Genomic DNA, 14,714 nt, shown 5'->3' on the forward strand with positions numbered 1-14,714 from the left:
ATGTACTTCTGTACTTTGAAAATGACATGCATAATCTTGAATTTAAAGGTAATGTGATGATTTTATTGGGTAAATTCCACATATACAAAAGGAAATATGTCAAAACACTCCCAAACTTTAAGATCTTTATGACTGATTTGGAAAAATACATCCACTCACTACAATATGTCTTTAATTTAAAAAAAATAAATTAAAAAAAAGCACAAACACCCTGACAATTTATTAACAACTTTTCAAAATGCTCTGAATTTACTTTGTTGTATTTTCTTTTCTCTATATTTGTAATATTTACTTTTTTCCCCCATTTTTCTGTAAACCCTTGCATTATGTTAATTTATCTGTTTAGTCCATTTTTCTTCTCGACATCTTGATGTTCAATGTTTTGCATGCATCTATATCTTCAATAAAGATTTATTTAAAAAAAAAAAAAAAAGAAAAGAAAAGAAAAGAAAAGAAAAAAGGACCATTGGAAAGGGAAATTTTGCAGAACTACTGACCAAGTGCTTAGTTTAGAACAGTCTTTATTCACACAGAGAAGTACAGGAATAACTGTGAGGACTAAGAGTCCAGATAGTAGTCTGAGTTCTTTGGCCACAGCTGAGCTGAGGTCTGGTAGTTCACCAGAGTGGAGGAGAACAAGATGAAACAGCGTATTCAGGATCACAGTCGCAGCAGACAAGCAACAGACCAAGGTTATAACAGTTTTGGATTTTTCATTATAGTTTAGTTTTATTTAGTTTTGACTTTTTTTTTCTCTAATTCAGTTGGTTTTAATTAGTTTTAAGAGCAGGTTTGCTAGTTTTTACTATTTTCTAAATGCTTAGTTTTAGTTTGGTTTTGGGGGGGGGGGTGTTATATCTTTTATCTTCTTCGCCATCGCATTCAAAAAAATCCCAGACAGGACTTTGTTTTCTACCAGCTTTAGTCTCCATGTTTCCAGGTAGAGTGGGGACCAGAAGATGACTCTAAAGCACAAGTGACGAGAAGTGACGGACCCTTAAATATCATATGGTGCTAGTGGCTAAAATTGCTTGAGGTAAATAAATTGATTTCATATCAGTCCAACATTGACAAAGACGAAAACGAAGGGAATTTGATCCATAATTTAAAAAAAAATTTTTTTTGTACGTTTTAGTTTTGTAAGAACGCAATACAGTTTCAGTTAGTTATCTTTTTTTTTCTTTTAATTAGAGTTTTTATTTCAGTTAACAAAAATGTTTTTACAATTCTAGTTTTCTTCATTTTGTTAGTTTTCATTACAATAATAACCTTGCAACAGACAAGGAGCAGGCAGCAGGTGAGTCACGGACAGACAATGGATCTGTAACCGGGAAAGATAGATGAAGCTAGAGGAGTGAAGACAGGAGACGTGGTCAGGGACGGAAGGTAGGTGGGTAAACTGGGGAACAGACAGGCAGAGAGATGTGGTCCAAATGAAGGTTGGCAGAGCAGGTCAGAAATGGTCAGGATCAACGTTCAGGCAGGAATAACACTGGAGAGTCTCACACTAGGTAGAAGAACAATCTGACCAGAGAGCAGAAGGGTGAACATATCCACCCATCCTGATGAGCCACAGCTGTGCTCACAGGTGAGTGGAGTCAGCTGATGAGGAGGTGTGGTTGAGTTAAATAGAGGAGCAGCAGAACAGAGAGAGATGTGACAGAACCCCCCGCCCCCCCAAGGGACAGCCCCTGGACTACCTCCTGGATTCTGTTTATTGTATTGAGTTCTAAGGAGTTGTTGGTTCTTTCAAACATTTTTATATTTTTATTGTTATTTTATTTTTTCATTTGATATTTTAACCCTTTAGAGCAGTGAGAGTTATTTTTAAATTGTTATATAAATACATTTGAGATTAAGTGCCAATTGTTTTTTTTTTGTAATTCAAGTTTTTATTGGAATTTTCACTTGGTACATGACAATCATACAATGTTGTTTAGTGTTAACAAACAGGGCTTTTATACAGCCCCATGACCCCTCCCGCACCCCCCGATCCTCCTCTGCTCACCTCCCCCCAACCCCTCCTCCCATTAAAAGCCAAGCATCAAACCTGGGGGGACAGAGCTTTTTCTATTGCTGCTCTAACCCTCTGGAACTCCCTCCCATCTACCATCCAACACTGCTCCGACCTCAACACCTTTAACTCCCTTTTAAAAACTCATTTATTTAAGATTGCTTTTAATGTTTAGTTTTAATGTTTAAATGTTTTATATTGGTATACCTGCATTTTGTACCTGCTTTTTATCTGTTTTTAATGTGTTGGGTTCTGTTTTTATCTGCTGTATATAAAGTGTCTTTGAGTTCTATGAAAAGCGCGATACAAATAAAATGTATTATTATTATTATTATTATTATTATTATTATTATTATTATTATTATTATTATAAATGAAAAGTATCAAAGATGCTACAAAGCGTAGAAGCTCTTTAAAAGAAAGAAAGAAAGAAAGAAAGAAAGAAAGAAAGGAAGAAAGAGAAAATAAATAAATGAACCCTAGAGGGCAGTAGTTCAGTGGTCATCCTGCTGACTGTCAGTCATAGTTCTGTCAGATCAGAATAGGAGTGTAAGAAAATATTGGTTCTGCAATATATCGCAATATTTCATTTCACAATACTGTGTCAATATTAAAAAGTACTGTGTTGATATTTTTAGGTATTTATTCAAATGCAGATATTGTGGAGGTTAATTTTTGTTTTTAGTTTATATTTTATTTATTACTATTTAACACTCTTTTATTAAATAATGTCAGTTCCATTGTTGGGATTGCACAAAAATAATGGTCTGATGTTATTTCTGAACTAATAGAATATGAACATTTGAACAGGATCTTAAACTGTAATGTCTATAAAATATAATTTCAGTTTGAACACAGGAACATTTTGTGATGTTAGATCCTGTGATATTAGATCCTGTTGTGATCAAGTAAAAATGTGTTTAGTATTTGTGCAGATTTCTGCTGTAATTCAATTCTTCAAGGAAATAATCATTTAAAAAAAAAGAAACAAACAAAAAAAAATGCCTTTTTAACAGTATCATGATATATCGTGCCGTGATCCTAGTATTGTGATTTGTTATTGTACCGCCAGATTCTTGCCAGTACACAGCCCTAGACTAGAATGACTGTGATTTCATCTCTACTGTTATCCACTCATATTCACATTCTGTTTCATCATATTAACCCATTCTGTAAACTGTGGCTTTAGGGGTTTTCCAGTGTTTCAGAATAATCCTAATTGCCACTGAGACCCCAAACATGATAACAGAAAATGTCCACTTAGCTGTCTGTCCATTTTCACCCAGTAAACACAGCCTTGGACAGAGTGGGACGGTTCTGTCCATCCAGTTACTTAGAGTGTGTCCAACAACCATCCATAAACCTTTGATGACTGAACATTCCCACAAACAGTGGCTCAGGGTACCATGATCATTTTGACATTTCCAACACAGTGAGTTCTTCATCAGACCTAATCGATTCAGTCTAACAGGAGTAAAAATCATATCTTTGTACTGTCTTATATTGTGTACATTTGCCTTTACCTTCCTTTAAAAATGTCCACATTGTGAAATTATTTTCATCCATTCATCATTCCCATTAAGGGGCAGATTTAAGGATGAATTAAGAATTTTCAGGATAACTGAGGCCAAATTTTGACGGACAGATGGACGGACGGACGGACGGACGGACGGACGGACAGATAGATAGATAGATAGATAGATAGATAGATAGATAGATAGATAGATAGATAGATAGATAGATAGATAGATAGATAGATAGATAGATAGATAGGTTGGTTGCATGTGCCAATGGTCTGTACAGGACACAGTCAGTTCTCCCTGAGGTTCAGGGGTGTGGGGGGGCTCAGCTATAGAACAGTTCTATTCAAATCCCATCTCAGTCTACCTCATTTAGTCAGTTTAAGTCTAGGCTTAGGACAGATGTGATTCAACAAATTTAAATATTCCACATACACACACTCTCCCACCCTTACACACACTTACACGTATATTTTTTCTTTTATGCTTTGTTTATATTTTTGTTTTACTTTGCATTTTTGATTAATTTAATTATTAAATAAATAAATAGATAAATAAATAAATAAATTGATAGATAGATGTGATATAAACACACGGTGGCAGTAGACACGCACGCACACGCACGCGCACGCACGCACGCACACACACACACACACACACACCCTCACACACACACACACAGACACACACACCCCCTCACACACAGACACACACACACACACACACACCCTCACACACACACACACCAGACACACACACACCCTCACACACAGACACACACACACCCTCACACACACACACACACACACACACACACACACACACACACACACACACACACACACACACACACACAGGCTCCTCCTCCTTTAAACTGGGCTGATCCTACTCGTTTGTTCAACTCTTTCTGTTGCTGTAGTTTCAGGTCTGCTGTCTGTGTGTGTGTTTTCTATTTTCCTGCCAAAGCGGATATTCTTCCTTCACCTTCACTCTTGGACGGACTTCTGTGGTAGAAACCAAAGAGGAGATAAAAGAGGAGCTAATCCGAGCCCAGACCCGAACCCGAACCCGAACCCGGACCCGGACCCAGGCTGGAGGAGGAAGAGGGCGTAGACAGTCGGAGCAGGGCCATGGAAGTTCCTGGTATGCAGGTAAGTGTGGAGGTGGACCGACCCCACCGTCTGTAGGGGCTGTTTTCAACCTACAGACACCACCAAAGCACTGTAGGAAGCACCGAGGGGCCGTTGAGCAACAGCACAACACTTCCGACATTAGAGCCACATGAGCTGCTGCTGTTGGTGTCGGACTAAACCTCTGCACCTCAGCTGACACACACGGACACGAACGGACTGTACCGAACTTTACCGTCGGATTAGACCTCCGACTGGTTCAGTGTTTAATGGAAATGTCATTTAAACTAGTCTAACGTGTTTAAGAAACCAACAACTGTGAGTTAAAGATGACTCTTCGACTTTTATTTCACGTTAACAGTGGCATCATGGGATTTGTAGTCCTGTCCAGGTGATACTGGACTACAACAGGGACCACATATGGGACCACCAGTAGAAGAATGAGAGGGGAGAAGTGTACAAGTATTCAAAGTCTGCTTTAAATAATGTGAATGACATGAACCACCTGTAGTCAGGGTTAGGGGTGTTAGAAAATATCGGTTCTGCAATATATCGCGATATTTCATTTCACAATACTATATCGATATTAAAAAGTACTATATAGATATTTTTAGGTATTTATTCAAATGCAGATGTGGCAGATTTTCATTTTCATTTTTCTTTATTGTTCATATCTTACCTCTGCCAGGAGGTATTGTGATTACTTTGCTACGTGTATTTGTTTGCGTGTTTGTTTGTTTGTTAGCAACTTTATGGGAAAACCATTACAACCATCTTTACCAAATTTTATCCACAGATAGGCCTAGGCCCTGGGACGAACCCATTAAATTTTGGGCCAAGTAGGCCAAAGTTCAAGGTCACAGCAAGGTCACAAAATCTCAAATTTTCCTATCTCTCATTATTGAGCAATTTTCAAAAATTCATCAAAAATTCAAAACGACTCCGATTAGCCTCCAATTTGATCCACCCATAGCTTATAACAGTATCTTGTATCTAGCCCAAAATTTTCCACATCCACTGTGGAATGTGGACTCTGTGGACATTTCAATTTAACATTTAAAATCCCATTTACGACATATTTTTCATTATAACTCAACAAATATTGATTGGAATTTAATATAATTTGACATACACATGACTGGTACCAAGCTTCAACTTTTTCTGCTGTATGGAACAACCTTGAAACTGTTTAATTTAAAAAGAAATCGTCGATACACACATGCACACCTTTCGGGGTGCTTGGTGGTGGTTTGCGTTCTCTGAACACTTGTTTATTATTATTTAACACAGTTTTATTAAATAATAGGTATTTGAAGCATCCTAAAAGCACTTTTTACTGTCTGAGAGAGGCAGATGTTAGAATTAGAAAAATTTTGTGATACAGCATTAGATCCTGTTCTGATCAAATAAAAACATGTTTAGAATTTGTTCATATTTCTGGTGTACTTCAGTTCTTCCAGGAAATATTTTTTTAAAAAGAAACAAACAAAAAAATGCCTTTGTAACAATATCATGATATATCGTGATATATCGTAATGTGATCCTAGTATTGTGATTTGTATCGTATTGCCAGATTCTTGCCAATACACAGCCCTAGTCAGGGTAGGTACGGGGGCTTGAAACCCTTGAAAAGGCTTGAATTTCAATGTTGTGTTTTCAAGGTCTGGAAAGGGCTTGAATTTTAGTTTCAGTGCTTGAAAGTGCTTCCAATTCTACCTCTGTCATGTGACTTATTTATATTTTTAATATTAACAGTGCCAGGTTAGATGTCCAGCCAAAGCTACAACAGAGGTGATACATTTATAAAACTAACCCTTTGTGTCCTACAGTCAGTTCCAGGTGTTCTCAGGTTGACTCCAGGTCCAGTTTATCTGAACCTTGGTTTGGTTCCAGTGTGTCTGCAGAACACCATGTGACTAGGGGTGTTAGAAAATATCGGTTCTGCAATATATCGCAATATTTCATTTCACAATACTGTGTCGATATTAAAAAGTACTGTATCGATATTTTTAGGTCTTAATTCAAATGCAGATATTGCAGAGGTTCAATTTTGTTTTTTTTTCTTTTTGTTTATATTTGATGTAGCATTAGATCTGAACTAATAGAATATGAATATTTGAGCAGGATCTTAAACTATAATGTCTGTAAAAACATAGTTTAAGTTTTAACACAGGAATATTTTGTGATTATAACATTAGATCCTGTTCTGATTAAATAAAAATATGTTTAGTATTTGTAATTCAATTCTTCCAGGAGATAATCTTTTACAAAATGAAACAAAACCAATAATTTTTTTTTTTTTTACAGTAATGTGATATATCGTGATATATCGAATCGTGATCCTAGTATTGTGATTTGTATCATATCAAGAGTTTCTCGCCAATACACACCCCTACATGTGACTTCCTTTTTTTTGGATAAAACTTTGTGTTCTCTTTTAATTTCTAAATTTTTCGCTGTTGTGAAACATAATTTTAAGTGTTTATCCATAATAATGTCCATCATTATGATAAAAGGTCAAAAATGCTAACCCTGAGTATGTGTACTCCTGTAGAAATGGATTTGACCCCAGTGATAAGGGGCTGGACTGGAAAGACTTGACAATGACCCTTAGAAGTGTTTGAATCTGACCTTGAACAATGTGTACGGACCCTGTGATGTTTATTCAGGAAAATAAGTGCAGTTTTAACAGTATTGTCTCAGTTTATGATTTACACATGTGCATTAGAACATGTGGATCTACAAAGACACCAAACATTTAAAAACAGGCAGAAAAACCTCTTGCGATTACTTTGCTTTGTGTGCGTGCATGTGTGTTTGTTTGTTTGTTAGTAAGATAACTCAAAAAGTTTTGGACGGATTTTCATGAAATTTTCAGGAAATGTTGATACTGGTACAAGGAAGAAATGATTAAATTTTGGTGGTGATGGGGGGGGGGGTCTGTCTTGGCGGAGGTCTTCGCTCTCCAAGTGCTTTTCTTGTTAAAAATGTACTTAATTCTGTAAAGACACTTCAGGTTGTTCAGATTTGTTCAGATTATTCCGTTTTTTTAAATGATAGGATAGTTTGTAAATGTAAGCATTTTCATGGAATTTTACTTGTTTTACACTAAAACAAAGACCAAAAAATTGGACATGTCATTATTTATCGGTTATTCTGATATTATGTTTCTGGTCCGACTCACTTCAGATCACATTCAGTTTCTGTTTGTGACCCCTGAACTAAAATGATTTGAACGTCTTTCGTCGTTCATGTCTTCAGTGTAATTTTTACATTTCATGAACTCATCCCAGGGGCCAGACTGGACCCTTTGGTGGGTCACTTTTGGCCCATGGTCCGCATGTTTGACACCTGTGGCCTACAATGACCTGATGTTGCTTCTGTTTCATGATGTTTGTTTCTGTAGTGAAAAAATGTACTGAGTTTGTAGATCCATGTTGGTGCTTATGTGACTTTGAATTCCCCCAAAACAACCATCACACAACGTAACTATAGTATCTGTTGAGATGTGTTGATGATATTCATAAACGAACATTTATTTATGTTTTTGTGTGTTATGTAGAATTCAAAGTAACATTTTGTCAATGAATATCATTTAATGCCAAAATCTATATACACCTACGTACTTCTAATTAACCTTAGACATGTCATACTGAGTATAAAACATAATACATCTGCAGCTTAGTCACTTTATAATAATAATAATAATAATAATAATAATAATAATAATAATAATAATAATAATAATAAAAAAATAAAAATAATAATAATAAAAAAAAAAAATAATAATAATAATAATTATTATTATTATTATTATTATTGTTATTATTATTATAAAACAGTTTCAAACACCTTTACCGGTACTTTTTAGTAGTTGAACACTGACTCCACTGTGTTTGTGTCTACTGAGACATCTTTATAATAATATTTGGTGAGAGTCATTTAGTTTGTGTGGAGTTCAAAGTGACCTCAGGCCCCAAGAACATTCATTTTGTTATGTCGAATACTCTGGTGTTTTTGTAGGTAGGTGTGCAAAGTTAATACTGAACTTACCATATTCTGCTTTATATGTAATATGGATTGTTTAATTTAACCTCTACTTAACCAGGTAAGTTAGTTGTCGTTTTCAGTAATGTCCTGGACAACCCGTCAGTCACAGTCACACCTACAGGTGATTTAGATGAACCAGTGAACTCACTAGTGCATATGTTTTTTAACCTTGGGGTCAGGACCACATTTTCAGTCATATATACATTTGAAAACAACGGAAGAAGAGAGAAATACTGGTACATCTAAAAAAAAAAAAAAATAGAATATCATGAAAAAGTTCCATATTTTTTGTCACTCATTTCAGAAAGTGAAACCCATATATTGTACAGACTCATTAGACATAGAGTGAAATATTTCAAGCCTTTATTTGTTCACATTTTGATGTTTATGTCTTACAGATAATGAAAACCCAAAATTCAGTGTTGCATAAGATCAATAAAAAAAGGATATTTTAAACAGAAATGTCAGTCTTCTGTAAATTCTGTTCATTTGTATGAACTCAATACTTGGTTGGTTCTACTTTTACAGGAATTACTGCAGTTTTTTCAACCTTGGAGTTGCCTGACATTTCTAGTAATTGATAAAAATAAAAATAATATCTTCCATCGCCAGTTTCTTGCCAATACATACCCCTAAGTCCTTTGGTGTTTCATTAAGTGACTGTCCATGATCTAATGGTTGAACTCTTGGCTGATGTCTGTATCATGGTTGAACTGAGCTCTAGTTCTGCTGTAAATCCACCTCTGCTTTAGTTTTTCACTGACCTCTACTATGGCTAAAGGTGTCCTAATGGCATTCACACACAGTCTAATAATGTGATGGTGTTTGTTGAAACCTCCAGACTTTACAGAAGACTGAAGTGACTTTGGTTCAGTGAATCTTCACATGTGGGAATCTGCTGACTCAGAAGTATTTAAATGACAGTGAAGTGAAGTGATTCTGACACTCATTATTTCATTTTTTATTTATGTTATTTACATCCATGTGCTTCCTCTACAGTTGGTACTTTTTTACACCAAGCTGTTTTTTATCAAAGTTGTTGCACATTTAAAATATGAATACAGCCTTCACATTTGTCAACCACATTTACACAGTTACTCTGAAACTTTAGTCATTCATCACTTAATAGAACTAGTTTGACTTTCTGTGTTTTTAGCATCTGTTAATTATTTGACCACAGGTGTATGATGAGGATGAGGAGGAGGATGGGGAGGATGATGATAGGAGGAGGACGAGAAGGAGGATGAGGATGATGATGAGGAGGATGATGATGAGGATTATGATAGGAGGAGGATGGGGAGGATGATGATGAGGAGGAGGAGGATGATGATGGTGGAGGAGGAGGATAAACTAGAGGGTGAGGACAGCTAAACCCCTTCAGTGTCAAATAGAGGAAATCAGAGAAGTGGGAGCACTAACCCAACTCCTCGTCACTGCTTTATGATCAATTTAGTGAATTTTCATTATTAATACAATTCACATGCAAACACACATGTTAACACACTGGATTCAGTGAGGAAGGTTTCACTGAATCTGGACTTGGTGTAAAACCTGTTTTAATGTAAGTCTGGATTTTGGATTGAACTGTATAGAAAATGTGTTGTGTTTTCAGACAGCAATTTAGGAATACATTTATTTTTATAGTAGTAGATGTTTGACCAATGACATGCTTTCAAATGATTGTATTTATTTAATTACTACAGCTGTAATTGTGGATATACGGTCGCGTGTACAAACAGATGAAGACCCTTTGGTATCTCTAAGGTGTATTTATACTGAAGGAAAAGAGGAACAGTGGCTTCAGGACTTCAACTGAACTGAAAACTACAAGTCCACGTCCAGCCAGTGTTTACCAAAGGGGATTCTGTCAAGTTACCTATGCGCGTTTCCATTGGACTGACCTGGGTAAAAACCCTGAAAACAGCTCCTAACCCTAACCCTAACCTGGGTAAAAACCCTGAAAACAGCTCCTAACCCTAACCCTAACCTGGGTAAAAATCCTGAAAACAGTTCCTAACCCCCTAACCCTAACCTGGGTAAAAACCCTTAGAACAGCTCCTAACCTAACCCCTAACCCTAACCTGGGTAAAAATCCTGAAAACAGTTCCTAACCCTAACCCTAACCTGGGTAAAAACCCTTAAATGAGCTCCTAACCCTAACCCTAACCTTAACCTGGGTAAAAACCCTCAAAATCATTCCTAACCCTAACCTGGGTAAAAAACCTTTAAAACAGCTCCTAACCCTAACCTTAACCTGGGTAAAAACCCTCAAAATCATTCCTAACCCTAATCCTAACCCTAACCGGGGTAAAAACCTCTAAAACAGCTCCTAACCCTAACCTTAACCTGGGGAAAAACCCTCAAAATTGTTCCTAACCCTAATCCTAACCTGGGTAAAAACCCTTAGAACAGCTCCTAACCTAACCCCTAACCCTAACCTGGGTAAAAACCCTGAAACCACTCCTAACCCTAACCTGGGTAAAAACCCTGAAAACAGTTCCTAACCTCTAACCCTAACACCCTAACCCAGTACGCTCCAAAGACACTCAGCTGTTTCTACACAGCCAGAGAAACCACTGTTGCATCTGTTATGTTTATATGATATGAGTGGAGACCATGGTGTTACGTTCAGCACAAAGCAGGTGAACACATGAATCTGAACATGTGATGGACTATTGGAAAGAGAAGGAGCAGAGGAGACTCCTGACCTCCTGCACCATCAGTGGATCCTCAGGGTCCATGGGTTTGGTCTCTGTTGACATCTACAAACCCAAACAGTTCAATGATCATCTGAAAATAGGGTCTAAAGCACAGGGGTCAAACATGCAGCCCGGGGGCCCAGTCCGGCCCTGTCCAGCCCAGTCTGACCCCCCAAACGGTCCAATCCGGTCTGTGAGATGAATCGGCCTTGGCGGAGGTCTGCGCTCTACAAGTGCTTTTCTAGAAAAGACAGCACAGACCTCTGCCAAGGCCAATCAGTGGGCCCGCATGGCCCCCACACCCCCCGATCACCACCAAAATTTAATCATTTGTTCCTTGTGCCAGTATCAACATTTCCTGAAATTTTCATCCAAATCCGTCCATAACTTTTTGAGTTATCCTTCACACAAACAGACAGGCAAACAAACCAACACCGACAAAAACATAACCTCCTTGGTGGAGGTAACTATCCTTTTACAAAAATGTGAATACGATGAACAAATATGAACAACTTGAAATGTCTGAAGAAAATTAAGGTCCATTTAAAATGATTGGTTGAGGTGGAATACTGTTAAAATTACACTTATTATTTTTGAATGTCAGTTTTTCCAGGTTATTCACATCTTTGTTTGGATAATTTGTAAATGAAAATGTGTTCATGTATTAATGTTATTTTTTGTACTAAAACCAATCGATGACTTTGGAGTTGTTATGTTCTTCTTTTACTGGTTTTACTGGTTTACTGTTGTCTGCGTTCTGGTCCAGACTCTTATCATGACCCGCCTCTTGGTCAGTCCTCTGTCTCCTATTGGCTGTTGTGTCTTTAACAGTACATTTGGTTCATCTAGCCTTCACAGTTGTGTATTTCTTGTTGGTGTCAGTAGGTTCAAAGACAGACTGTGCTTGTGTTAAATCTAAAGGTGTGTGAGGTGGGCGGAGCCTTGCCGTGGCCTCCCATTCATCCAGCTCTCAGGTGTGTCTACCTGTTGGTTTGCTCTGTGTCCCTGGTGGGCGGGGCTAATGCTATGTCAGACGCTGGTTAAATCAACACACCTGATAGTTAGCATGGACATGTTATGTAACACGGTTAGACTTGATTCCTTGCCCGTCCCTGAAGGTTTATTGTGTCAGACCAGGGTTAGTTTGTGGTGATGGTTTTAGTCTGCACTGAATTCAAAAAAGGGAACATTTCAAATCCATATATAATCATGAAGTGAACTTTTTAAATTGGATATACTGGCCCAATCCCAATTCACACTTTGGCCCTTCCCCCTCCATTTTGCGCATTCACGTGAAGGGGTATGGATGTCCTGATTCTCGATGAGACGAAGGGGAGGGCCTAAGGGGGAGGGCTGTTTGACCCTCCAAATGTAGATTTTCCAGGACCACACTCCAAACACAGGGGTCTGAGAAATCTGCCATAATTCAGTTCCAATCATTGGTCAGATGGAGGTAAACACAGCAGAAAAGAGCAGCAGTGACCAAAGAAACACACAAATGGACAGATTACCTTTGTATATTATTAATATAATCATATTATATTATTAATATGATTATATATTATTCAAGTTAATAGTGCATTTACAGTCTGAACAAATATTGGTATTAAAGTTAATGGTGAATTTACGTATGAGTCTGAACAAATATTATTAAAGTTAATAGTGAGTTTACATATATGTGTGAACAAATATAATTATTAAAGTTAATTGTGCATTTACATATATAATTGTGAACAAATATTATTATTAAAGTTAATAGTGCATTTACATATATGAGTCTGAACAAATAATATTATTATTAAAGTTAATGGTGCATTTACATATGAGTCTGAACAAATATTATTATTAAAGTTAATAGTGCATTTAAATATGTGTGAAGAAATATAATTATTAGTTAATAGTGCATTTACATATTTTAGCCCTTTTTAGGTTTCATTTTATATTGATTATATCTTTTTTTTTTTTTTTTTCTACAAGTGATATTGATCATTTTTAAACAGTTCCATAAAATAGAGTTCTTAAGTTTAAAAAATGATTCAGTTTTAGAAATGATAGATGAAACTTTAATTACCGACGCTGTTGTTCACTTTGGCTGGATCTGGACCATGAGACTCTTCCTCTATTAGGATCATGGCAATGATCGGAAATATTCAATCAGTATTGTGTATTTGATCCAGTAAACACCTGTGTGTGTGTGTAGGTGTGTGTGTGTGTGTGTGTGTGTGTGTGTGTGTGTAGGTGTGTGTGTCTGTGTGTGTGTGTGTTTGGTTTATCTTCAGGTGTTCATGACTGATGCTGATGGGTGTTACCAACAGGATCACGTCTGAAAACCAGCTGTGACTCATCAGTCTGTTGCTGATAAGATGCAGTCAGATTAGTTTGTGGTTGTTTAATTGGTTGATAATGTGCCTCAGGTGTGTGTTTATGTCCATTTTTATGGCTGTTTATCTCCATTGTTGGCTGTACTGTTGTGGCTGTTGTCCTTTTGGTCCACTTTTCCTACTTACTGTAAAAGTATGTGTCAGAGGGTGTCAACAACAGATAAAAGTGACCTCAATTATTCATATTAGTGCTGGTTAAAAGGCAGTTTAGGGCAGGGCTCAGCAATGAGGAATGTCACATCTAGCTCATAAATCACCAAATGTGTCGTTAAAAAGTGTTTTCACACCTCACTTTATTTCATAAACACACACAAAAATACAATAATTATTTTAGGGTTAAGTAACAATGGACTTTGGGCCTATAGATGTCTATGTATGTCCATCTATCTGTGTCCATCTTTGTCGATGTCACCTATGGTCTATGATGTTGTCACACAATGTTTCCTTTTCATTTATTTAGAAAGAGCTGGCATTGTAAAAATAAGATATCCACTAAATCCTTTTCAGTGTTCTTAATCGTACAGTTGTGTCTGTTCAGTGACCTTAAACACCCTGTTGTAATGTGTCTTTGCTTCAACACGTTTCCACACCTCCACTGACTTCAATACATTAGAAAACTTCCTCTTGGAAAGAACTGGAGCAGAGCCGTAGAGAGTGATTTGTGACATGCTTTGATGTCATTGCTACCAGGAGTGTAAGAAAATATCTGTTCTGCAGTATATCACGGTATTTCACTTCATGATACTGTATCAGTATTAAAAAGTACAGTATCGATATTTTTAAGTATTTATTCAAATGCAGGCATGGCAGAGATTAATTTTTGTTTTTCTTTTTTATTTATCATTCATGCTCTTTTATTTCTCTCTCTCTCTCTCTCTCTCTCTCTCTCTCTCTCTCTCTCTCTCAGCAGTTTGTATGTT

General features: G+C 36.9%; 1 protein-coding gene across 2 annotated transcripts in view; it reads left to right on the top strand.

Moving 5' to 3' along the window:
- The first annotated feature begins 4,424 nt into the window (after positions 1-4,424).
- The window catches only part of LOC115438722 (serine/threonine protein kinase 26), a 42,576-nt gene continuing 32,286 nt past the window's right edge, over positions 4,425-14,714 (top strand). For both annotated transcript variants that reach the window (XM_030162506.1, XM_030162505.1), the window contains exon 1: positions 4,425-4,685. In XM_030162506.1, the coding sequence (XP_030018366.1) occupies positions 4,665-4,685 (21 nt within the window). In that variant the 5' untranslated portion in view covers positions 4,425-4,664. The remainder of the gene's footprint in view (positions 4,686-14,714) is intronic.

Source organism: Sphaeramia orbicularis, chromosome 18 (assembly GCF_902148855.1).
Source record: "Sphaeramia orbicularis chromosome 18, fSphaOr1.1, whole genome shotgun sequence".
In the NCBI taxonomy this organism is placed as follows: Eukaryota; Metazoa; Chordata; class Actinopteri; order Kurtiformes; family Apogonidae; genus Sphaeramia; species Sphaeramia orbicularis.